Genomic DNA, 23,964 nt, shown 5'->3' on the forward strand with positions numbered 1-23,964 from the left:
ATGCCCAATGGATTCCCGGTGATTCTCAATGAATCCCCCAACGATTCCCAATGGATTCCCAGTGACTCCCAGTGGATTCCCCAACGATTCCCAATTAATTCCCCACTAAATCCCCAACAATTCCCAATTAATTCCTCACTAATCCCCCAACGATTCCAAATGAATCCCTGCATTATTCCCAATGGATTCCCAGTGATTCCCAATGAATCCCCCGATTCCCAATGGATCCCCCAACGATTCCCAATGAATCCCCGCATTATTCCCAATGGATTCCCCAACGATTCCCAATGAATCCCCCAACGATTCCCAATGAATCCCCCAACGATTCCCAATGGATCCCCCAACGATTCCCAATGGATCCCCCAATGATTCCCAATGAATCCCCCAACGATTCCCAATGAATCCCCACATTATTCCCAATGAATCCCCCAATGATTCCCAATGGATTCCGCAACTATTCCCAATGAATCCCCGCATTATTCCCAATGGATCCCCCAACGATTCCCAATGAATCCCCTCATTATTCCCAATGAATCCCCCAACGATTCCCAATGGATTTCACAACGATTCCCAATGAATCCCCGCATTATTCCCAATGAATCCCCCAACGATTCCCAATGGATCCCCCAACAATTCCCAATGGATCCCCCAACGATTCCCAATGGATTCCCAGTGATTCCCAATGAATTCCCCAACGATTCCCAATGAATCCCCGCATTATTCCCAATGAATCCCCCAATGATTCCCAATGAATCCCCCAACTATTCCAAATGAATTCCCCAATGATTCCCAATGGATTCCTGTGTGATTCCCAATGAATTCCCCAACGATTCCCAATGGATCCCCCAACGATTCCCAGTGGATCCCCGGTGGTTCCCAGTGGATTCCCGGTGTTTCCCAGTGGATCCCCGGTGGTTCCCCGTCCGTAATTCCCGCTCCCATTCCAGGCCGGGCGGCTCCGGGCTCGGAGCGCCTCTTCCGGCGCCTCTTCGGGCGCTACTCGCGCTGGGCGCGGCCGGTGCCCAACGGCTCCGCCGTGGTCACCGTGCGCTTCGGGCTCGCCGTGGCGCAGCTCATCGACGTGGTGAGCCACCGCCGCGCCATTCCCGGGATTCCCGCCATTCCCGGCATTCTGGGCTCGAAAGTCCCGGGATTCTGTGCATGAAAGTCCCGGGGTTCTGGGCTTGAAATTCCCGGGATTCTGGGCTTGAAAGTCCCGGGATTCTGGGCTCGAAAGTCCCGGGATTCTGTGCATGAAAGTCCCGGGATTCCAAGACCCACATTCCCGGGATTCTGTGCATGAAAGTCCCGGGATTCTGGGCTTGAAAGTCCCGGGAATCTGCCTCCCGAATTCCCGGGATTCTGTCCATGAAAGTCCCGGGATTACAAGACCCACATTCCCGGGATTCTGTGCATGAAAGTTCCGGGGTTCTGGGACCAAATTTCCCGCGGTTCTGCCACCCACATTCCCGGGATTCCGCCACCCACATTCCCGGGATTCTGGGCTTGAAATTCCCGGGAGTCTGCCTCCCGAATTCCCGGGATTCTGTGCATGAAAGTCGCGGGGTTCTGGGCTTGAAAGTCCCGGGATTCCGAGACCCACATTCCCGGGATTCTGGGCTTGAAAGTCCCGGGATTCCGCCACCCACATTCCCGGCATTCTGGGCTTGAAAGTCCCGGGATTCTGTGCATGAAATTCCCAGGATTCTGCCACCCACATTCCCGGCATTCTGCCACCCACATTCCCGGGATTCTGAGATCAAAATTCCCAGGATTCTGCCACCCACATTCCCGGCATTCTGCCACCCAAATTCCCGGGATTCTGAGACCCACATTCCCGAGATTCTGCCACGCACATTCCCGGCATTCTGCCACCCAAATTCCCGGGATTCTGAGACCGAAATTCCCGGGATTCTGTGCATGAAAGTCCCGGGATTCTGCCACCCAAATTCCCAGGATTCTGAGACCAAATTTCCCGGGATTCTGCCACCCAAATTCCCGGGATTCTGGGATTGAAAGTCCCGGGATTCTGTGCTTGAAATTCCTGGGATTCTGATGCCCACATTCCCGGGATTCTGAGGCCCAAATTCCCGGGATTCCGAGACCCAAATTCCTGGTATTCTGTGCATGAAATTCCCGAGATTCTGCTACCCACATTCCCGGGATGCTGCCACCCAAATTCCTGGGATTCTGCCACCGAAATTCCCAGGGTTCTGCTGCCCGAATTCCCAGATTCTCTGACTGAAATTCCCGGGATTCTGTGACCCAAATTCCCAGGATTCTGCTGAAATTCCTGGGACTCCACCCAAATTCCTGGGATTCTGCCCAAATTCCCAGGATTCTGCCGCCAAAATTTTGGTAACCAGGGAATTTTGGGATCTGGGAAATTTTGGGATCTCGGGAATTTTGGGATTTGGGAAATTTTGGGATCCCGGGAATTTTGGGACAATCCCTCGGGATCTCCCTCCGGCTCATCCCTCCTCCCCACCGCAGGATGAGAAGAACCAGATGATGACCACGAACGTCTGGCTGAAGCAGGTGGGGATCGGGATTGGAATTGGGATTGGGATTTGGGATTTGGGATTTGGGATTTGGGATTTGGGATTTGGGGTTTGGGATTTGGGAATCTGCCCCATGGATCTGCCCCATGGATCTCCTCCATGGATCTGCCCCATGGATCTGCTCCTTGTATGAGCTCTATGGATCTGCTCCTTGGATCTGCTTCATGGCTCTGCTCATTGGATCCACTCCATGGATGAGCTCCATGGATTGGTTCCATGGATCTGCTCCGTGGATGAGCTCCATGGATCTGCTCTGTGGATCTGCTCCATGGATTGTTTCCATGGATCGGCTCCATGGATGTGCTCCGCGGATGAGCTCCATGGATCTGCTCTGTGGATCTGCTCCATGGATTGTTTCCATGGATCGGCTCCATGGATTGGTTCCATGGATCTGCTCCGCGGATGAGCTCCATGGATCTGCTCTGTGGATCTGCTCCATGGATTGTTTCCATGGATGAGCTCCATGGATTGGTTCCATGGATCTGCTCCGCGGATGAGCTCCATGGATTGTTTCCATGGATCGGCTCCATGGATCTGCTCCGCGGATGAGCTCCATGGATCTGCTCTGTGGATCTGCTCCATGGATTGTTTCCATGGATGAGCTCCATGGATCGGCTCCATGGATCTGCCCCGTGGATCTGCTCCATGGATGTTTTCCATGGATCTTCTCCATGGATCTGCCCTGTGGATCTGCTCCATGGATGTTTTCCATGGATGAGCTTCCCGGATGTTTTCCATGGATAATTTCCATGGATGAGCTTCCCGGATGTTTTCCATGGATGTTTTCCATGGATGAGCTCCATGGATTGGTTCCATGGATGTTTTCCATGGATGAGTTTCCCGGATGTTTTCCATGGATGTTTTCCATGGATGAGCTCCGTGAATTGGTACCATGGATGTTTTCCATGGATGAGCTTCCCGGATGTTTTCCATGGATGTTTTCCATGGATGAGCTCCATGGATTGGTTCCATGGATGTTTTCCATGGATGAGTTTCCCGGATGTTTTCCATGGATGTTTTCCATGGATGAGCTTCCCGGATGTTTTCCATGGATGTTTTCCATGGATGAGCTCCATGGATTGGTTCCATGGATGTTTTCCATGGATGAGCTTCCCAGATGTTTTCCATGGATGTTTTCCATGGATGAGTTTCCCGGATGTTTTCCATGGATGTTTTCCATGGATGAGCTCCATGGATTGGTACCATGGATGTTTTCCATGGATGAGTTTCCCGGATGTTTTCCATGGATGTTTTCCATGGATGAGCTCCATGGATTGGTACCATGGATGTTTTCCATGGATGAGCTTCCCGGATGTTTTCCATGGATGTTTTCCATGGATGAGCTCCATGGATTGGTTCCATGGATGTTTTCCATGGATGTTTTCCATGGATGTTTTCCATGGATGAGCTCCATGGGTTGGTTCCATGGATGTTTTCCATGGATGAGCTTCCCAGATGTTTTCCATGGATGTTTTCCATGGATGAGTTTCCCGGATGTTTTCCATGGATCTGCTCCATGGACGGGCTGGGCGTGTCCGCAGGAGTGGAGCGACTACAAGCTGCGCTGGGATCCGGCCGAGTTCGACAACGTCACCTCCATCCACGTCCCCTCCGAGATGATCTGGATCCCGGATCTCGTCCTCTACAACAAGTCAGTGCCGCTGCCGGCACCCGGAATTCCTGGGACGGCTGGGAATTCCTGGGATGGCCGGGAATCCCATCCCATCCCATCCCATCCCATCCCATCCCATCCCATCCCATCCCATCCCATCCCATCCCATCCCATCCCAACCCATCCCATTGATCCCATGGTTCCCATTGATCCCATTGATCTCATTGATCCCATTGATCCCATTGATCCCATTGATCCCATTGATCCCATTGATCCCATTGATCCCATGGTTCCCATGGTTCCCATTGTTCCCATTGTTCCCATTGATCCCATTGTTCCCATGGTTCCCATTGTTCCCATTGATCCCATTGATCCCATTGATCCCATTGATCCCATTGTTCCCATTGTTCCCATTGATCCCATTGATCCCATGGTTCCCATTGTTCCCATTGATCCCATTGATCCCATGGTTCCCATTGTTCCCATTGATCCCATGGTTCCCATTGTTCCCATTGTTCCCATTGATACCATTGTTCCCATTGTTCCCATTGATCCCATTGATCCCATTGATCCCATTGATTCCATCCCATCCATCCCATTGATTCCATTTCATTATCCCATTCCACCTTCATCCCTTCTCCAACCAAGTCTCATCCCAAGGCTCATCCCAAGACTGATCCCTGACCATTCCTGACCATCCCTGACCATCCCTGACCATTCCTGACCATCTCTGACCATCTCTGACCATCGCTGACCATCCCTGGCTATTCCTGACCATCCCTGACCATCCCTGACCATCCCTGGCTATTCCTGACCATCCCTGACCATCCCTGACCATTCCTGACCATCCCCGACCATTCCTGACCATCCCTGACCATCCCTGACCATTCCTGACCATCCCTGACCATCTCTGACCATCCCTGACCATCCCTGACCATCCCTCACCATTCCTGACCATTCCTGACCATTCCTGACCATCCCTGACCATCCCTGACCATCCATCCCTGACCATCCCTGACCATCCCTGACCATCCCTGACCATCCCTGACCATCCCTGACCATCCCTGACCATCCCTGACCATCCCTGGCTATTCCTGACCATTCCTGACCATCCATCCCTGACCATCCCTGACCATCCCTGACCATTCCTGACCATCCCTGGCCATCCCTGACCATCCCTCACCATCCCTGACCATCCCTGGCCATCCCTGACCATCCCTGACCATCCCTGGCCATTCCTGACCATCCCTCACCATTCCTGACCATCCCTGACCATCCCTGACCATCCCTGACCATCCCTGACCATCCCTGGCCATCCCTGACCATCCCTGACCATCCATCCCTGACCATCCCTGACCATCCCTGACCATCCCTGACCATCCCTGACCATCCCTGACCATCCAACCCTGACCATCCATCCCTGACCATCCTGACCATCCCTGACCATCCCCGACCATCCCTGACCATCCCTGACCATCCAACCCTGACCATCCATCCTTGACCATCCCTGACCATCCCTGACCATCCCCGACCATCCCTGACCATCCCTGACCATCCCTGAACATTCCTGACCATTCCTGACCATCCCTGACCATCCATCCCTGACCATCCCTGACCATCCCTGACCATCCAACCCTGACCATCCATCCCTCACCATCCCTGGCCATCTCTGACCATCCCTGACCATCCTGACCATCCCTGACCATCCCTGACCATCCCTGACCATCCCTGACCATCCCTGACCATCCCTGACCATCCAACCCTGACCATCCATCCCTGACCATCCCTGGCCATCTCTGACCATCCCTGACCATCCTGACCATCCCTGACCATCCCTGACCATCCCTGACCATCCCTGACCATCCCTGACCATCCCTGACCATCCATCCCTGACCATCCCTGACCATTCCTGACCATCCCTGGCCATTCCTGACCATCCCTGACCATCTCTGACCATCCCTGACCATCCCTGACCATCTCTGACCATCCCTGACCATCCATCCCTGACCATCCTGACCATCCCTGGCCATTCCTGACCATCCCTGACCATCTCTGACCATCCCTGACCATCCCTGACCATCTCTGACCATCCCTGACCATCCCTGACCATCCCTGACCATCCATCCCTGACCATCCCTGACCATCCCTGACCATCCCTGACCATCCCTGGCCATTCCCTGTTTTCCAGCGCCGACGGCGAGTTCGCCGTGACCCACATGACCAAGGCCCACCTGTCCTGGGACGGGACGGTCAAGTGGACGCCGCCGGCCATCTACAAGAGCTCCTGCAGCATCGACGTCACCTTCTTCCCCTTCGACCAGCAGAGCTGCAAGATGAAGTTCGGCTCCTGGACCTACGACAAGGCCAATATCGACCTGGAGACCATGGACCACCAGGTGGACCTCAAGAACTACTGGGAGAGCGGCGAGTGGGCCATCATCAACGCCGTGGGCACCTACAACTCCAAGAAGTACGACTGCTGCACGGAGATCTACCCCGACATCACCTTCTACTTCGTCATCCGGCGTCTGCCGCTCTTCTACACCATCAACCTGATCATCCCCTGCCTCCTCATCTCCTGCCTCACCGTCCTGGTCTTCTACCTGCCCTCGGACTGCGGCGAGAAGATCACGCTCTGCATCTCCGTGCTGCTGTCCCTCACCGTCTTCCTGCTGCTCATCACCGAGATCATCCCCTCCACCTCGCTGGTCATCCCGCTGATCGGCGAGTACCTGCTCTTCACCATGATCTTCGTCACCCTCTCCATCGTCATCACCGTCTTCGTGCTCAACGTCCACCACCGCTCGGCCGGCGCCCACGCCATGCCGCGCTGGGTGCGCCGCTTCTTCCTGGGCGCCGTGCCGCGCTGGCTGGCCATGAGGAGACCGCCGGCGCCGCCCGCGGGCACGGGGGGACGCGGCGCCGGCGCGCGCCTCGGCGCCTCCCGCTGCTGGCTGGAGACCGACGTGGACAACAGGTGGGACGAGGACGAGGAGGAGGAGGACGAGGAGAAGACCTGTCCCAGCCACCCCGTGGGATCCGAGGAAAAGCGGCTCCGCCGCGGCCGGAAAGGGTCGGGATCCGGCGGGATGGCCAAGGAGGAGGAGGAGGAGGAGGAGGAGGAGGAGGAAGGCTCGGAGCGGGGCTTGGCGCTGTCCCCCAGGGTCCTGAAGGCCCTGGAGGGGGTGCAGTACATCGCCGACCACCTGCGGGCCGAGGACGCCGACTCCTCCGTGAGTCCTGCGATCCGCGGGGCTGGAGATCCCAAACTTGGGAAGATCTGGGATCCACGGGTGGAGCTGGAGATCCCAAACTTGGGAAGATCTGGGATCCACAAGTGGGGCTGGAGATCCCAAACTTGGGAAGATCTGGGATCCACGGGTGGGGCTGGAGATCCCAAAGTTGGGAAGATCTGGGATCCACAAGTGGGGCTGGAGATCCCAAACTTGGGAAGATCTGGGATCCACAAGTGGGGCTGGAGATCCCAAAATTGGGAAGGGAAGATCTGGGATCCACAAGTGGGGCTGGAGATCCCAAACTTGGGAAGATCTGGGATCCACAAGTGGGGCTGGAGATCCCAAAATTGAAAATGGAAGATCTGGGATCCACAAGTGGGGCTGGAAATCCCAAAATTGAAAATGGAAGATCTGGGATCTGCAGGTGGGGCTGGAGATCCCAAACTTGGGAAGGGAAGATCTGGGATCCACAAGAGGGGCTGGAGATCCCAAACTTGGGAAGATCTGGGATCCACAAGTGGGGCTGGAGATCCCAAACTTGGGAAGATCTGGGATCCACAAGTGGGGCTGGAGATCCCAAACTTGGGAAGGGAAGATCTGGGATCCACGGGTGGGGCTGGAGATCCCAAACTTGGGAAGATCTGGGATCCACAAGTGGGGCTGGAGATCCCAAACTTGGGAAGGGAAGATCTGGGATCTATGGAGGGTTCCTGAGATCCCAAAATTGAGAAGAGAAGTTCCAGGAACTGTGGGTGGAGCTGGAGATCCCAAAATTGGGAAAGGCAGATCTGGGATCTACAAGTGGGGCTGGAGATCCCAAAATTGGGAAGGGAAGTTCTGGGATCCAGTTTTTCTTTTTGAGGACCCAAAATTGGGGAGGGCTTTTCCAGGAGCTGTGGATGGGGCTGGAGATCCCAAAAATGGCGAAGGGCAGTTCTGGGATCCACAGATGGTTCCTGAAATCCCAAATTTGGGAAGGAAAGTTCTGGGAGTCATGGATGGAGATGGAGATCCCAAAATTGGGAAGTTCTGGGATCGAGTTTTGATTTTTGAGGACCCAAAATTGGGAAGGGAAGTTCTTGGATTTGGGTTTGACTCCTGAGATCCCAAAATTGGGAAGGGAAGTTCTGGGATCCAGTTTTGATGTTTGAGGACCCAAAATTGGGAATGGAAGTTCTGGAATCCAGTTTTGATTTTTGAGGACCAAAATTGGGAAGGGAAATTCTGGGATTAGGGTTTGATTCCTGAGATCCCAAAAATGGGAAGTGAAGTTCTGGGATCCATGGACGGTTCCTAAGATCCCAAAATTGGGAAGGTGCTGGCATCACAAATTGGGCTGGAGATCCCAAAATTGGGAATGGAAATTCTGGGAGTCATGGATGGAGTCTGAGATCCCAAAAATGGGAAGGGAAGTTCTGGGATCTGCGGATGGGGCTGGAGATCCCAAAATTGGGAAGTTCTGGGATCCAGTTTTGATTTTTGAGGACCCAAAATTGGGAAGGGAAGTTCTGGGATACATGGAGGGTTCCTGAGATCCCAAAATTGGGAAGGGCAGATCTGGGACTCACAGATGGGGCTGGAGATCCCAAAATTAGGAAAGGCAGATTTGGGATAAAGGTTTGACCTCTGAGATGCCAAAATTGGGAAGGAAAGTTCTGGGAGTCACGGATGGGGCTGGAGATCCCAAATTGGGAAGTTCTGGGATTCGGGTTTGGTTCCTGAGATCCCAAAATTGGGAAGAGCAGTTCTGGGATATGTGGATGGGGCTGGAGATCCCAAAATTTGGAAGGGAAGTCCTGAGAGTCATGGACAGAGTCTGAGATCCCAAAATTGGGAAGGGAAATTCTGGGATTAGGGTTTGATATTCCCGAGATCCCAAAATTGGGAAGGGAAGTTCTGGGATCTACAAATGGAGCTGGAGATCCCAAAATTGGGAAGGGAAGGTCTGGGATTAGGTTTTAATTCCTGAGATCCCAAAAATGGGAAGGGAAGTTCTGGGATCCATGGATGGGGCTGGAGATCCCAAAATTGGGAAGAGCAGTTCTGGGATCCAGGTTTTCTTTTTGAGGACCAAAATTGGGAAGTTCTGGGACCTGTGTATGGGGCTGGAGATCCCAAACTTGGGAAGGGAAGTTCTGGGATCCACAAATGGCGGTGGGGATCCCAAAAATTGGGAAGGGAAGATCTGGGATCCAGAAATGGTGCTGGAGATCCCAAAAATTGGGAAGGGAAGATCTGGGATCCACAAATGGGGGTGGAGATCCCAAAAAATGGGAAGGGAAGTTCTGGGATCCATGGATGGGGCTGGAGATCCCAAAAATTGGGAAGGGCTGTTCCGGCATCCGTGGTTGGTTCCTGAGGCCCCAAACCCAGGGAGGAGATCCGTGATCCATCTCCCACCTCCGTGGACATTCCCGGTCTGCAGCATCACTCGAGGGTTCCTCCAGCTCCCGTTGCCTTTGGGAATGTTGGAGATCCCCCTCCCACCTTTGGCTCATTCCCGCTTTTCCCAAAGCGGGTTTGGAAAACCCCGGGTGGGATCAGCTCTTCCCTGGAGATCTCCATCCCACCTCAGGATTCCTCGGAAAAGTTTGGACTTTTCCGAGGAACGCCGCGTCTCCTCACCCCGAGGAGATTCCCGGGAAGCTCTGGGTGGTCTCCTAATCCCGGGAGATTCCCGGGAAGCTCTGGGTGGTCTCCTAATCCCGGGAGATTCCCGGGAAGGGATTCCCATGGGATTTTCCCGCCGGCAGGTGAAGGAAGACTGGAAGTACGTGGCCATGGTGATCGACCGGATCTTCCTCTGGATCTTCATCATCGTCTGCCTCCTGGGCACCGCGGGGCTCTTCCTGCCGCCCTACCTGGCCGGGATGATCTAGGACCCGGCCGGGACCGGGCGCTGGGAGTGGTGGGAATGGTGGGAGTGGTGGGAGTGGTGGGAGTGGTGGGAATGGTGGGAATGGTGGGAACGGTGGGAATAGTGGGAATGGTGGGAATGATGGGAATGGTGGGAATGGTTGGAGTGGTGGGAACGGTGGGAACGGTGGGAATGGTGGGAATGGTGGGAACGGTGGGAATGGTGGGAATGGTGGGAATGGTGGGAATGGTGGGAATGGTGGGAGTGGTGGGAATGGTGGGAATGGTGGGAGTGGTGGGAGTGGTGGGAACAGTGGGAATGGTGGGAATGGTGGGAATGGTGGGAGTGGTGGGAGTGGTTGGAGTGGTGGGAGTGGTGGGAATGATGGGAGTGGTGGGAACGGTGGGAACGGTGGGAGTGGTGGGAACGGTGGGAACGGTGGGAATGGTGGGAACAGTGGGAATGGTGGGAATGGTGGGAATGGTGGGAACGGTGGGAACGGTGGGAACGGTGGGAATGGTGGTGACCACGTCCTGCCGGACGCCGGTGGGAAGGTGGAGATGTGGGAGAAGCTCCAGCGGGAATGGAGGGTGGGGAAAGGGATGGGGTGATGTGGTGGTGACCGGCTGGGTGTGTCATGATCCCACCATCCCAAGATCCCAGGAAGTTCTGGGACAGGGATTATGTGGATGGTCCGTGCTGAAGGAACATGGAGATGATCCCATGATCCCATAATCCTGTGATCCCACCATCCCAAGATCCCAGGAAGTTCTGGGACAGGGATTATGTGGATGGTCCGTGCTGAAGGAACATGGAGATGATCACATAATCCCATAATCCTGTGATCCCAAGATCCCATAATCCCATGAAATTGTGAGACAGGGATTCTGTGGATGGTCCATGCAGAAGGATCACGGACATGATCCCATAATCCCATGATCCCATAATCCCATGATCCCATAATCCCGTGATCCCATGATCCCATGATCCCATGATCCCGTGATCCCATAATCCTGTGATCCCATAATCCCATGATCCCATAATCCTGTGATCCCATGATCCCGTGATCCCACCACCCCGTGATCCCAGGAAGGTGTGGGACATGGAAAATGCTGTGGATGGTCCGTGGAAAAGGAATTTGGATCTGATCCTGTCCTAATCTCCCGATCCCATAACCCCGTGATCCCATAATCCCACAATCCCACTGTCCCATGATCCCAGGAGTTTGTGGGACAGGGATAACGCTGTGGACAGTCCACGCAGAAGGGACACAGAGATGATCCCATAATCCCATGATCCCAAAATCCCATAAACCCGTGGTGCCATAATCCTGGGATCCCACCATCCTAAAATCCCATGAAATTGTGTGACCGGGATTCTGTGGATGGTCCATGAAGAAGGATCACGGACATGATCCCATAATCCCGTGATCCCACCATCCCATGATCCCAGGAAGTTGAGGGACAGGGATAACGCTGTGGATGGTCCATGGAGAAGGGATTTGGACCTGATCCCATCATCCCATGATCCCATAATCCTGTGATCCTACATCCCGTGATCCCACGATCCCAAAATCCCAGGATCCCATAACCTGAACTCCCGGCTCCATCCCGATCCTCCCCAGATCCCAAACCTCCCGGCTCCGGCGCCTGCTCCGATCCCGCTTTTCATTCCCGGCTTCCATAAATCCTCCGGGGGGATGGGTTTGACCGGGACGCTGGGAAAATCTGGGAATTCTGGAATTGGTTGGGTTGGGAAAGCTCTCGGAGATGGGATCCAAGCGTTCCGGCGCTGCCGAAGCCGCCCCTGACCCGTGTCCTACCAAATCCACCAGGATTTAAAATCCATCCGGGAACGGGGCTCCGGCACTGCCCAGGGCTGGGAAAACCTCTCCGGGCAGGAATTATCCCAATATCCATCAATAATTCCCAATATCCCACCGATAATTCCCAATATCCCATCGATAATTCCCAGTATGCCATTGATAAATCCCAATATCCCGTCGATAATTCCCAGTATCCCATTGATAATTCCCAATACCCCATCAAAAATTCCCAATATCCACCGATAATTCCCAATACCCCATCGATAATTCCCAATACCCCATCTAAAATTCCCAATATCCCATCGATAATTCCCAATATCCCATTGATAATTCCCAATACCCCATCGAAAATTCCCAATACCCCATCGATAATTCCCAATACCCCATCAATAATTCCCAATACCCCATCAAAAATTCCCAATATCCCATCGATAATTCCCAGTATCCCATCGATAATTCCCAATACCCCATTGATAATTCCCAATACCCCATTGATAATTCCCAATACCCCATCGATAATTCCCAATACCCCATCGATAATTCCCAATACCCGATCGATAATTCCCAGTATCCCATTGATAATTCCCAATACCCCATCAATAATTCCCAATATCCCACTGATAACTCCCAACATCCCATCGATAATTCCCAATATCCCATTGATAACTCCCAACATCCCATCGATAATTCCCAATACCCCATCAATAATTCCCAGTATCCCATTGATAATTCCCAATATCCCATAGATAATTCCCAATATCCCATCGATAATTCCCAATATCCCATTGATAATTCCCAATACCCCATCGATAATTCCCAATACCCCATCGATAATTCCCAATACCCCATCGATAATTCCCAATACCCCATCGAAAATTCCCAATATCCCATCGATAATTCCCAACATCCCATCGATAATTCCCAATATCCCATCGAAAATTCCCAGTATCCCATCGATAATTCCCAATACCCCATCGATAATTCCCAATACCCCATCAAAAATTCCCAATACCCCATCGATAATTCCCAATACCCCATCGATAATTCCCAATACCCCATCAAAAATTCCCAATACCCCATCGATAATTCCCAATACCCCATCAATAATTCCCAATACCCCATCAAAAATTCCCAATATCCATCGATAATTCCCAATACCCCATTGATAATTCCCAATACCCCATCGAAAATTCCCAGTATCCCACTGATAATTCCCAATATCCCATTGATAACTCCCAACATCCCATCGATAATTCCCAACATCCCATCGATAATTCCCAATATCCCATTGATAATTCCCAATATCCCCAAATTCCGGGGCTGACCCCAAATGTGTCCTGGACCCTCCACCCGTATTTTCGGGGAATCTGCGCTTTGGGCATGGAACGCTCTTCCCATTCCATGGGAAATTCCGTTCCCACCATCCCGAGAAATCTCCTTGGCCATCCCAACCCTTCCTCTTCCCGAGGAATCCGTTCCCCTTCCCACAGGAATTCCAGTAATTCCAGGGCACGGCAGGATTCGACAATCCCAACCCTTCCTCTTCCCGAGGAATCCGTTCCCCTTCCCACGGGAATTCCAGGAATTCCAGGAATTCCAGGGCACGGCAGGATTCGACAATCCCAACCCTTCCTGTTCCCGAGGAATCCGTTCCCCTTCCCACGGGAATTCCAGGAATTCCAGGAAGAACAGGGCACGGCAGGATTCGACAATCCCAACCCTTCCTCTTCCCGAGGAATCCGTTCCCCTTCCCACGGGAATTCCAGGAATTCCAGGAAGGACAGGGCACGGCAGGATTCGACAATCCCAACCCTTCCTCTTCCCGAGGAATCCGTTCCCCTTCCCACGGGAATTCCGGGGCAATTCCAGGAATTCCAGGAATTCCAGGAAGGACAGGGCACGGCAGGATTTTGGCACACGGTTTATCTCAGCCGGGGAAAAAAAGAAACAAACCAAAATAAATCTGGGAAAACTGCGGGAAAAACGCGGAGGGAAAAGGCGGAACCGCCCGGTTCCCAGCCGGAACCGCGGTTCTGCCGGAGCGGCGCTGGCACAAAACTCGGGAATAACGCGTTCCCTCGCCGAAATAATTCCGCAGGCTCCGGAAGAAGCAGCGCCTCTTCCATAAATAAAATCTTCCACGCGACGTCCGAGGGAAACGCCGGGGAATTCCGGCTCGTCCCAAAATCCCAAAATCCCCAAATCCTCGGGATCCTGCTCCGCGCTCGGAGGACACATCCACGACCGCCGGGAATGCGCCAAGACGGATCCCGGCGCCTCCTCCCCGATCCCCCCGGAGCTCAATTTTTCCTTGGAAAACGCCAGGGGATGGACGCCCGAGAGCGGGAAAAGCGAGGCGCGGGAAACGGCGATTCCCGGCCGGAATGCGGGCGGTTTTTCCGCGCTCCTCTTCCTCATTCCGGGCAGGGCCGGGCGCGGAGCTTGGCCTGGTCCACGGCGTCCAGGAGGTTCTTGGCGTCCACGGCCAGCGCGTGCGCCGCCGCCAGCATCTGCCGCCGGAATTCCGCGCCCAGCGAGGTGCCGGAATTCTGCTGCGCCAGGCGCATCTTGCCGATGAGGTTGGCCAGGTCTTTGTTGAGGAGCTTCTGCGTGCCCTCGATCTGGGAAAAGGGGGAATTGGTTTTTTTTTTGTTGGGAATTCCGGGGAGGGATTTGCGGGAATGGCGCCCGAGCAGGTGCGGCGTTGCCGGCGTTCCTACCTCGGTGTGGGAAGAGGAAGGAAGGCTGGGGAGGAGCTCGTCCACGCTCCCGATCAGCTTCCGGAGGGAAAGGCCGATGTTCTGCGGGAAGGAGTTTGGGATGGGTCCGGGCGTGGATCCCGGGATGGATCCGGGGATGGATCCGGGGGTGGATCCCGGGATGGATCCAGGGGCGGATCCAGGGCGGGATCTGGGGGTGGATCTGGGGATGGATTCAGGGATGGATCCAGGGCGGGATCCCGGGATGGATCCGGGGATGGATCCATGGGTGGATCCGGGTATGGATCTGGGGATGGATCCAGGACGGATCCAGGGATGGATCCGGGGATGGATCTGGAGGTGGATCCGGGGATGGATCCAGGGATGGATCTAGGATGGATCTGGGGATGGATCTGGGGATGGATCCAGGGATGGATTCAGGGATGAATCCGGGGATGGATCCAGGACTGATCCAGGGATGGATCTGGGGGTGGATCCCGGGATGGATCTGGGGATGGATCCGGGGATAGATCCCGGGATGGATCCGGGGTGGGATCCCGGGATGGATCCGAGGGTGGATCCAGAGGTGGATTCAGGGATGGATTCAGGACGGATCCATGGATGGATCCAGGGATTGATCCAGGGCGGGATCCTGGGATGGATCTGGGGATGGATCTGGGGAGGGATCCAGGACGGATCCAGGGATGGATCCAGGGATGGATCTGGGGATGGATCCGGGGATGGATCCGGAGGTGGATTCAGGGATGGATTCAGGGATGGATCCAGGATGGATCTGGAGATGGATTCAGGAATGGATCCGTGGATGGATCCGGGGGTGGATCCAGGATGGATCCGGAGGTGGATTCGGGGCTGGATCCAGGGGTGGATCCGGGGATGGATCTGGGGGTGGAATTGGTCCCACCATAGATCCAAGGATCCCAAGGAGGAGTCAGGAATGCGGGAATTGCTCCCACCATGGATCCAAGGATCCCATGGAGAAATTTGGAATGTCGGAGACTCTCCCACCGTGGATCCAAGGGAGGAGCTGGGAATTGGTTCAAGGATCCCAAGGAGGAGCTGGGAATGTGGGAATTGCTCCCACCATGGATCCCAAAATCCAAGGGGGGAACTGGAAGTGTTGAAGACTTTCCCACCATGGATCCAAGGATCCAAGGGAGGAGCTGGGAATTGCTTCAAGGATTCCAAGGTGGAGCTGGGAATGTGGGAATTGGTCCCACCATGGATCCAAGGATCCCACGGAACAGCCGGAAATGTGGGAATCGGGACCACCATGGATCCACGGATCCCACAGAGCAGCCTGAAATGCGGGAATTTCTCCCTCCATGGATCCATGGATCCCACGGAACAGCCGGAAATGCGGGAATTTCTCCCACCATGGATCCAAGGAACAACTGGAAATGCGGGAATTTCTCCCTCCATGGATCCAAGGATCCCACGGAGCAGCCGGAAATGCGGGAATTTCTCCCTCCATGGATCCAAGGAACAACTGGAAATGCGGGAATTTCTCCCACCATGGATCCAAGGAACAACTGGAAATGTTGGAATTTCTCCCTCCATGGATCCAAGGATCCCACGGAGCAGCCGGAAATGCGGGAATTTCTCCCTCCCACGGACACAGCCCCTTCCCAAGATCCCAGCAGCCGCTCGGGCCGTGGATTCCCACCTCCCTCTCCCGCTGCCCCGGCGGAATTCCAGGGAATTCCGGCCCACCTTGACCACCAGGATGTATCCGTCGGGAGGCACCAGGCCGACCTCGTTCTTCAGCTCCAGCACGGCCCGGACCAGATCCGTGACATTCCCGTAGACCGGATCGTCCGTGCGGTCCAGCTTGGCCGTGGGCGCCGGCTGCGGGGGCCGAGGGAAAATCCGGGATAACATCCGGGATCGGCCGGATCCCGGGAAAAACGGGGCCAAGGGCGAGATGGGCACGCCGAGGGGGCGGCGCTCCCGTCCCGGGAAACGGCCGGGGAAAAGTCGGGATGGGGATGGGAGGAGTCGGGAATTCCCTGGAACGGGGTGGGATTGGAGGTGGCTGCCTGAGGATGGAATTCCCAGAGAATCCCTGGAAGTGTCCAAGGGTAGATTTGGATCACCTCGGGATCGTGGAGGTGTCCCTGGGATGGGATTGGAGATCCACGGATCCCATCCCAAACCATCCCGGGATTCTGGGATCGAGGACGCTCAGGATCCATCCCGAGGGATTTTTATGGAATTTGGGGATGGAAAAGGGAAGGGAGACCCTTCCTGGAGTCCCGAATTCCCAGTGGAACCCCTGGATCCCAAAATTCCTTCTCCAGGAGGAATCGGGATGGGGATGGATCCAATCCCAGGCTGGGAGACCTGGGAATGGAGGGAATTCCCTGGGAAAAGGAGAGGAATTTGGGAAGGAATTCCTGGCTGGGCTGGAATTCCCAGAGAATCCCTGGAAGTGTCCCAGGAAAAGTTGGAGCACCCTGGGATTGGGGTGGGAATGGGATTGGATTGGAGGTCCATGGATCCCATCCCAAACCATCCCGGGATTCTGGGATCGAGGACACTCAGGATCCATCCTGAGGGATTTTTATGGAATTCTGGGATGGAAAAGGGAAGGGAGACCCTTCCTGGAGTCCCGAATTCCCAGTGAAGCCCCTGGATCCCAAAATTCCTTCTCCAGGAGGAATCGGGATGGGGATGGATCCAATGCCAGGCTGGGAGAGCCGGGAATGTTCCCCTGGATCGGGGAAGGATCCAGGGAATCCTTGGAGCCTTTTCCAGAGGGAAAGGAGAGCTGGAATTTGGGGAAGGGCTGGAGGGGCAGGAGCCAGGGAATGGAATTCCCAGTGGGAAAGGGGAGCTTGGGATTTTGGGATCTTGGGAAGGAATTCCCGGATCCAGAGAATCCCTGGATCCTCGCGAGTGCCCAAGGAAAGTTTGGAGCATCCCGGGATTTTTCCTTGAAAATCCTTTCCCCTCAAACCACGCTGGAATTCTTTGGGAATTCCACGATCCCGATCCCGTCCGACCCCTTCGGAGCCGTGAACGGCCGGAAAATTCCGGAGGATTCCGGAGGCGGGGAAGGAGGACGCGGATCCGATCCCGGCTCTCACCTGGGCCCCGAATCTCGGCGGCTTCTGGGGCGGCCCCGTGAACTGGGCTGCGGGAAAAGAGGGAAAAGATTCCCAAAATTTCCTGGGAAAGGCGGGAACGCCGCGGAAACCCGGGATCCACGGGATCCCCGAGCTGCCCTGCCCCAGCCCAGCTTCCAAAATTTCCCAGATCCCAAAATTTTCCATCTTCCCAAAATTTCCCAGATCCCAAGATTTCCCAGCTTCCCAAAATTTCCCAGATCCCAAAATTTCCCAGCTTTCCAAAATTTCCCAGCTTCCCAAAATTTCCCGGATCCCAAAATTTCCCAGCTTCCAAAATTTCCTGGTTCCTAAAATTTCCCAGCTTCCCAAAATTATCCAGACCCCAAAATTTCCCAGACCCCAAAATTTCCCGGATCCCAAAATTTCCCAGATCCCAAAATTCCCAGATCCCAGAATTTGCCAGCTTCCCAAAATTTCCCAGATCCCAACATTTCCCAGATCCCAAAATTTCCCAGCTTCCAAAATTTCCTGGTTCCTAAAATTTCCCAGCTTCCCAAAATTTCCCAGACCCCAAAATTTCCCAGCTTCCCAAAATTTCCCGGATCCCAAAATTATCCAGACCTCAAAATTATCCAGACCCCAAATTTTCCCAGACCCCAAAATTTCCCGGATCCCAAAATTCCCCGGGGAAATTTGGGATTTCACGGGTGGAGCATCCCAGGGAAAGGTTCCAGGGGAATTCCGGGGAATTCCGGGCGGGAATCGCGGGCACTCACTGTAATCCGTCTCCTTCTCCGGGAGAAGCTGAGGAGGGAAGGAAAATCGGGAATTTGGGGCACCAAAATTTGGGATGGAGGGAGGAAAAGCCCCAAAATTTGGGATGGAGGGAGGGAGGAGTTCCCAAAATTCAGGATGAGGGGAGGAAGAGCCCCAAAATTTGGGATGGAGGGAGGAAGAACTCCAAAATTTGGGATGGAGGGAGTGACCCAAAAATTTGGGATTATGGGAGAACTCCAAAATTTGGGATGGAGGGAGGGAAATCCCAAAATTTGGGATGGAGGGAGAACTCCAAAATTTGGGATGGAGGGAGTGACCCAAAAATTTGGGATGGAGGGAGGAAGAACTCCAAAATTTGGGATGGAGGGAGGAAGAACTCCAAAATTTGGGATGGAGGGAGTGACCCAAAAATTTGGGATTATGGGAGAACTCCAAAATTTGGGATGGAGGGAGGGAAATCCCAAAATTTGGGATTATGGGAGAACTCCAAAATTTGGGATGGAGGGAGGGAAATCCCAAAATTTGGGCTGGAGGGAGGAGGCGTCGCCATTCCTGCTGGAATGTCGGGAAGGATTCCGGGATTCCGCCCCCCCCCTCGGGATTTCCCATTTTCCGGATAATTTTCCCCAATAAATAAAGAAGTCAATAAATAAATTTGTAAATAATTGAATATTTCTCGGAAAGGGAAGGAGGAGGAAGTCCCGAATATTCCCAAAAAATGGGGTCGGGTTTTCCGGGAATGTGCGGGAGCGCTCACCGGAGGGATGCTGCTGTGCAGGAATACTTTGGGATCCTGGAAAAAAGGGGGGAAAAGGTGTGAGGTGTGGGAAAATGGGGAAAAAAGGGGGAAAATTGGGAAAAAATGGGGGAAAGGGAGGAAAATAGGGGGGAAAATCGGGAAAAAATGGGGGAAAATTGGGGAAAAAGGGGGAAAATGGGAGGGGGAAAATTGGGGAAAAAGGAGGGAAAAATGAGGGAAAAAGGGGGGGAAGGGGTGAAGGGGAAAAAAGGGAAAATGGAGAAAAAAGGATGAAAAAAGGAGGAAAAAGGAGGAAAAAGGATGAAAAAGGGGAAATGAGGGAGGAAAGGGGGAAAGGAGAAAAAAAAGGGGAAACGGGGAAAAAAGGGAAAAAAAAGGGGGGAAAGGGGAAACAAGGGAGGAAAGGGGGAAAAGGGAGGAAAAAAGAGAAAATTGAGAAAAAAAAGGAGAAAAAAGGAGGAAAAAAGGAGAAAAAACAGGGAAAAAGGAAGGAAAGGGGGAAAAGGGGGGAAAAGATGGAAAAGGAGAAAAGATGGAAAAAGCAGGAAAAGGGGAGAAAATGGGAGGGGAAAGGGGAAAAGGAGGAAAAAATGAGGAAAAAAGAGGGGGGAAAGGGATGAAGAGGAAAAAAGGGAAAAATAGGAGGAAAATGGAGGAAAAAAGGGAGGGAAAAGAGGGAAAAGGAGGGAAGGGGAGAAAAGGGGAAAATTGGGGAAAAGGGGGGAAATGGGAGGGGAAAGGGGGAAAAGGAGGAAAAAAGGAGGAAAAGAGGGAAAAATCAGGGAAAAATGAGAAAAAAAAAGAAGGATAAGGTGGGAAAAGGGGGGAAAGGAAAAAAAAAAGGGAAATAAAAGGAAGGAAAATGGGAAAAAAAGGGAAGAAAATGGGGGAAAATGGGGGGAAGGGAGGAAAAAAGGGGGAAGGGGAAAAATTGGGGAAAAAAGGGGAAAATGGGAGGGGAAAAGGGGGAAAAATTGGGGAAAGTTTGGGGAAGGGGGAAAAGGGAAAATGGGGGAAAATGAGGAAAAAGGAGGAAAAGGGGAAAGGAAAAAGGGAAAATGGGAGGAAAATTGGAAAAGGAGGGAAAAGGGAAGAATAAAGGGAGGGAAAAGGGGAAGGGGGAAAAATGGGGAAAAATTGGGGAAAAGGGGGAAATGAGGAAAAAAGAGGGGAAAAGAGGGGGAAATGAGAAAAAGGGGGGAAAAGGTGGAGGAAAAAGTGGGAAAGGAAAAAAAGGGGAAAAGGGAGGAAAATGGGGGAAAAGGGAGGAAAAAGGGGAAAATGGGGGGAGGGAGGAATTAATGGAGGAAAAAGAGGAAAAAAGTGGGGAAAGGGAAAAAGGAAACAATTGGAGGAAAAGGGGGGGAATGGAAGGGGGGAAAAGGAGGGAAAATGAGGAAAAAAGGAGGAAAAAAGGGGGGAAAATCAGGGAAAAATGAGAAAAAGGAAGGACAAGGCAGGGGGGAAATGGGAAAGGAAAAAAGGGAAAAAAGGGAGGAAAATGGGCGGAAAATGGGGAAAAAGGGGAGGAAAAAGAGGAAAAAAGGGGTGGTGGGGAAAAAAGGGGGGAAAATTGGGGAAAAGGGGGAAAATGGGAGGGGAAAAAGGGAAAAAGGAGGAAAAAATGAGGAAAAAAGGAGGAAAAGAGGGAGGAAAAGGAGGGAAAGAAGGGGAAAAGGGAAAAGAGGGAAAAATTATGGAAAAGGGAAAAATTATGGAAAAGGGAAAATGAGAAAAAGGGATGACAAGGAGAGAGAAATGGGGGGAAGGAAAAAGGATCCCATCCCAAACCATTCCGGAATTCTGGGATCAAGGACACTCAGGATCCATCCCGAGGGATTTTTATGGAATTTGGGGATGGAAAAGGGAAGGGAGACCCTTCCTGGAGTCCCGAATTCCCAGTGGAACCCCTGGATCCCAAAATTCCTTCTCCAGGAGGAATCGGGATGGGGATGGATCCAATGCCAGGCTGGGAGAGCCGGGAATGTTCCCCTGGATCGGGGAAGGATCCAGGGAATCCTTGGAGCCTTTTCCAGAGGGAAAGGAGAGCTGGAATTTGGGGAAGGGCTGGAGGGGCAGGAGCCAGGGAATGGAATTCCCAGTGGGAAAGGGCAGCTTGGGATTTTGGGAAGGAATTCCTGGATCCAGAGAGTCTCTGGATCCGTGGGAGTTTCCAAGGAAATGTTGGAGCAATCTGGAATGGTGGGATTGGAATGGGATGGGATTGGAGCTCCATGGATCCCACCCACCCTTCCTGGAGTCCCGAATTCCCAGTGAAACCCCTGGATCCCGAAATTCCTTCTCCAGGAGGAATCGGGATGGGGATGGATCCAATGCCAGGTGGGACCCCCGGCTTGGAACCGGGATGAGATGCCGGGATTCCCTCTCGTTGCCCGCCCGCCGCGTTCCCGAGGGTTTGGGAATTTTGGGGAATGTGCTGACCAGGCTCTGGACCTCCTGCCGGAGCCAGCGGTGATCCTGCAGCATCTCGCGCTGCTGCCGCTCCAGCGCCGCCGCCAGGCGCCGCCGCTCCCGCTGCAGCAGCGCCTGCGCCTCCTCCCGGCTGCCCGGCCGCTGGAATTCCTCCTCCTGGAACCGCCCGGAAAACGGGATCAGGGATCGGGGAGTGGGAATCGGGGAGTGGGGATCGGGGATCGGGAATCCTCCTCCTGGAACCGCCCGGGAAACGGGATCAGGGATCAGGGAGTGGGGATCGGGGAGTGGGGATTGGGGATCCTCCTCCTGGGACCGCCCGGGAAACGGGATCAGGGATCGGGGAGTGGGGATCGGGGAGTGGGGATCGGGGAGTGGGGATCCTCCTCCTGGAACCGCCCGGGAAACGGGATCAGGGATCGGGGAGTGGGAATCCTCCTCTGGGAACCCGGCCCAGAAAATGGGATCAGGGATTGGGGATTGGGAATCGGGGATTGGGAATCGGGGAGTGGGAATCCTCCTCTGGGAACCTGGCCCGGGAAACGGGATCAGGGAGTGGGAATCCTCCTGGAACCGCCCGGGAAACGGGATCAGGGATCGGGGATCGGGGATCGGGGATCGGGGAGTGGGGATCCTCCTCCGGGAACCCGGCCCAGAAAACGGGATCAGGGATCGGGAATCGGGGATCAGGGAGTGGGGATCCTCCTCCTGTAACCGCCCAGAAAACGGGATCAGGGATTGGGGATTGGGAATCGGGGATCGGGGATCGGGGAGTGGGGATCGGGGATTGGGAATCCTCCTCCTGGAACCCGGCCCGGGAAACGGGATCAGGGATCGGGGAGTGGGAATCCTCCTCTGGGAACCCGGCCCGGGAAACGGGATCAGGGACTGGGAATTGGGGATCAGGGAGTGGGAATCCTCCTGGAACCGCCCGGGAAACGGGATCAGGGATCGGGGAGTGGGGATCAGGGATCGGGGATTGGGAATCCTCCTCCGGGAACCCGGCCCAGAAAACGGGATCAGGGATCGGGAATCGGGGATCAGGGAGTGGGGATCCTCCTCCTGTAACCGCCCAGAAAACGGGATCAGGGATTGGGGATTGGGAATCGGGGATCGGGGATCAGGGAGTGGGGATCGGGGATTGGGAATCCTCCTCCTGGAACCCGGCCCGGGAAACGGGATCAGGGATCGGGGAGTGGGAATCCTCCTCTGGGAACCCGGCCCGGAGAATGGGATCAGGGATGGGAATCGGGGATTGGGGATTGGGGATCAGGGAGTGGGGATCCTCCTCCTGGAACCTGACCCGGGAAAACGGGATCAGGGATCGGGGAGTGGGAATCCTCCTCTGGGAACCCGGCCCAGAAAACAGGATCAGGGATCGGGGATCGGGGATCAGGGATTGGGAATCGGGGATCGGGGATTGGGGATTGGGAATCGGGGAGTGGGGATCCTCCTCCTGGAACCGCCCGGGAAACGGGATCAGGGATTGGGGATTGGGGATCAGGGATCGGGGAGTGGGGATCCTCCTCCTGGAACCCAGCCTGGGAAACGGGATCAGGGATTGGGAATCGGGGATTGGGGATTGGGAATTGGGAATCGGGGAGTGGGGAGTGGGGATCCTCCTCCTGGAACCTGGCCCGGGAAACGGGATCAGGGATCGGGGATTGGGAATCGGGGATCGGGGATTGGGGATTGGGAATCGGGGAGTGGGGATCCTCCTCCTGGAACCCGGCCCGGGAAACGGGATCAGGGATTGGAAATCGGGAATCAGGGAGTAGGAATCCTCCTCCTGGAACCACCCGGAAAACGGGATCAGGGACTGGGGAGTGGGAATCAGGGATCAGGGATTGGGAATCAGGGAGTGGGGATCGGGAATCGGGGAGTGGGAATCCTCCTCCTGGAACCCAGCCCGGAAAACGGGATCAGAGATCGGGGATTGGGAATCGGGGATCGGGGATCAGGGATCGGGGATTGGGGATCGGGGACTGGGAATCCTCCTCTGGGAACCCAGCCTGGGAAAACGGGATCAGGAATGGGATCAGGGAGTGGGGATCCTCCTCCTGGAACCGGCCCGGAAAATGGGATCAGGGATCGGGGAGTGGGAATCCTCCTCTG

General features: G+C 54.3%; 2 protein-coding genes across 2 annotated transcripts in view; one reads left to right on the forward strand and one right to left on the reverse strand.

Annotated features, from left to right (window-relative positions):
- The first annotated feature begins 2,508 nt into the window (after nucleotides 1–2,508).
- On the forward strand, nucleotides 2,509–10,288 carry CHRNA2 (cholinergic receptor nicotinic alpha 2 subunit). Its single transcript, XM_077782487.1, has 4 exons — nucleotides 2,509–2,538; nucleotides 4,103–4,212; nucleotides 6,362–7,406; nucleotides 10,163–10,288. Exons 1-4 carry the CDS (start codon nucleotides 2,509–2,511, stop codon nucleotides 10,286–10,288), a joined length of 1,311 nt encoding a protein of 436 aa, XP_077638613.1.
- Nucleotides 10,289–14,389: 4,101 nt separating this feature from the next.
- The window catches only part of PTK2B (protein tyrosine kinase 2 beta), a 52,470-nt gene continuing 42,895 nt past the window's right edge, over nucleotides 14,390–23,964 (reverse strand). Inside the window, exons 24-30 of the mRNA XM_021543166.2 lie at nucleotides 21,859–22,005; nucleotides 19,414–19,449; nucleotides 18,656–18,683; nucleotides 17,898–17,944; nucleotides 16,522–16,656; nucleotides 14,812–14,892; nucleotides 14,390–14,712 (exon numbers count right to left, since the gene is read on the reverse strand). Of these exons, the coding sequence (XP_021398841.1) occupies nucleotides 14,506–14,712; nucleotides 14,812–14,892; nucleotides 16,522–16,656; nucleotides 17,898–17,944; nucleotides 18,656–18,683; nucleotides 19,414–19,449; nucleotides 21,859–22,005 (681 nt within the window). The 3' untranslated portion in view covers nucleotides 14,390–14,505. The remainder of the gene's footprint in view (nucleotides 14,713–14,811; nucleotides 14,893–16,521; nucleotides 16,657–17,897; nucleotides 17,945–18,655; nucleotides 18,684–19,413; nucleotides 19,450–21,858; nucleotides 22,006–23,964) is intronic.

This window comes from Lonchura striata, chromosome 3 (genome assembly GCF_046129695.1).
Source record: "Lonchura striata isolate bLonStr1 chromosome 3, bLonStr1.mat, whole genome shotgun sequence".
Classification (NCBI taxonomy): domain Eukaryota; kingdom Metazoa; phylum Chordata; class Aves; order Passeriformes; family Estrildidae; genus Lonchura; species Lonchura striata.

What these genes read in the sequence shown, in the direction of transcription:
- CHRNA2 (XM_077782487.1), top strand. Translation starts at nt 2,509, where the DNA reads ATGATGACCACGAACGTCTGGCTGAAGCAG. An exon ending in CGAACGTCTGGCTGAAGCAG is followed by an intron (nt 2,539 to 4,102) that starts GTGGGGATCGGG and finishes GCGTGTCCGCAG; the next exon opens with GAGTGGAGCGACTACAAGCT. An exon ending in GATCTCGTCCTCTACAACAA is followed by an intron (nt 4,213 to 6,361) that starts GTCAGTGCCGCT and finishes CCTGTTTTCCAG; the next exon opens with CGCCGACGGCGAGTTCGCCG.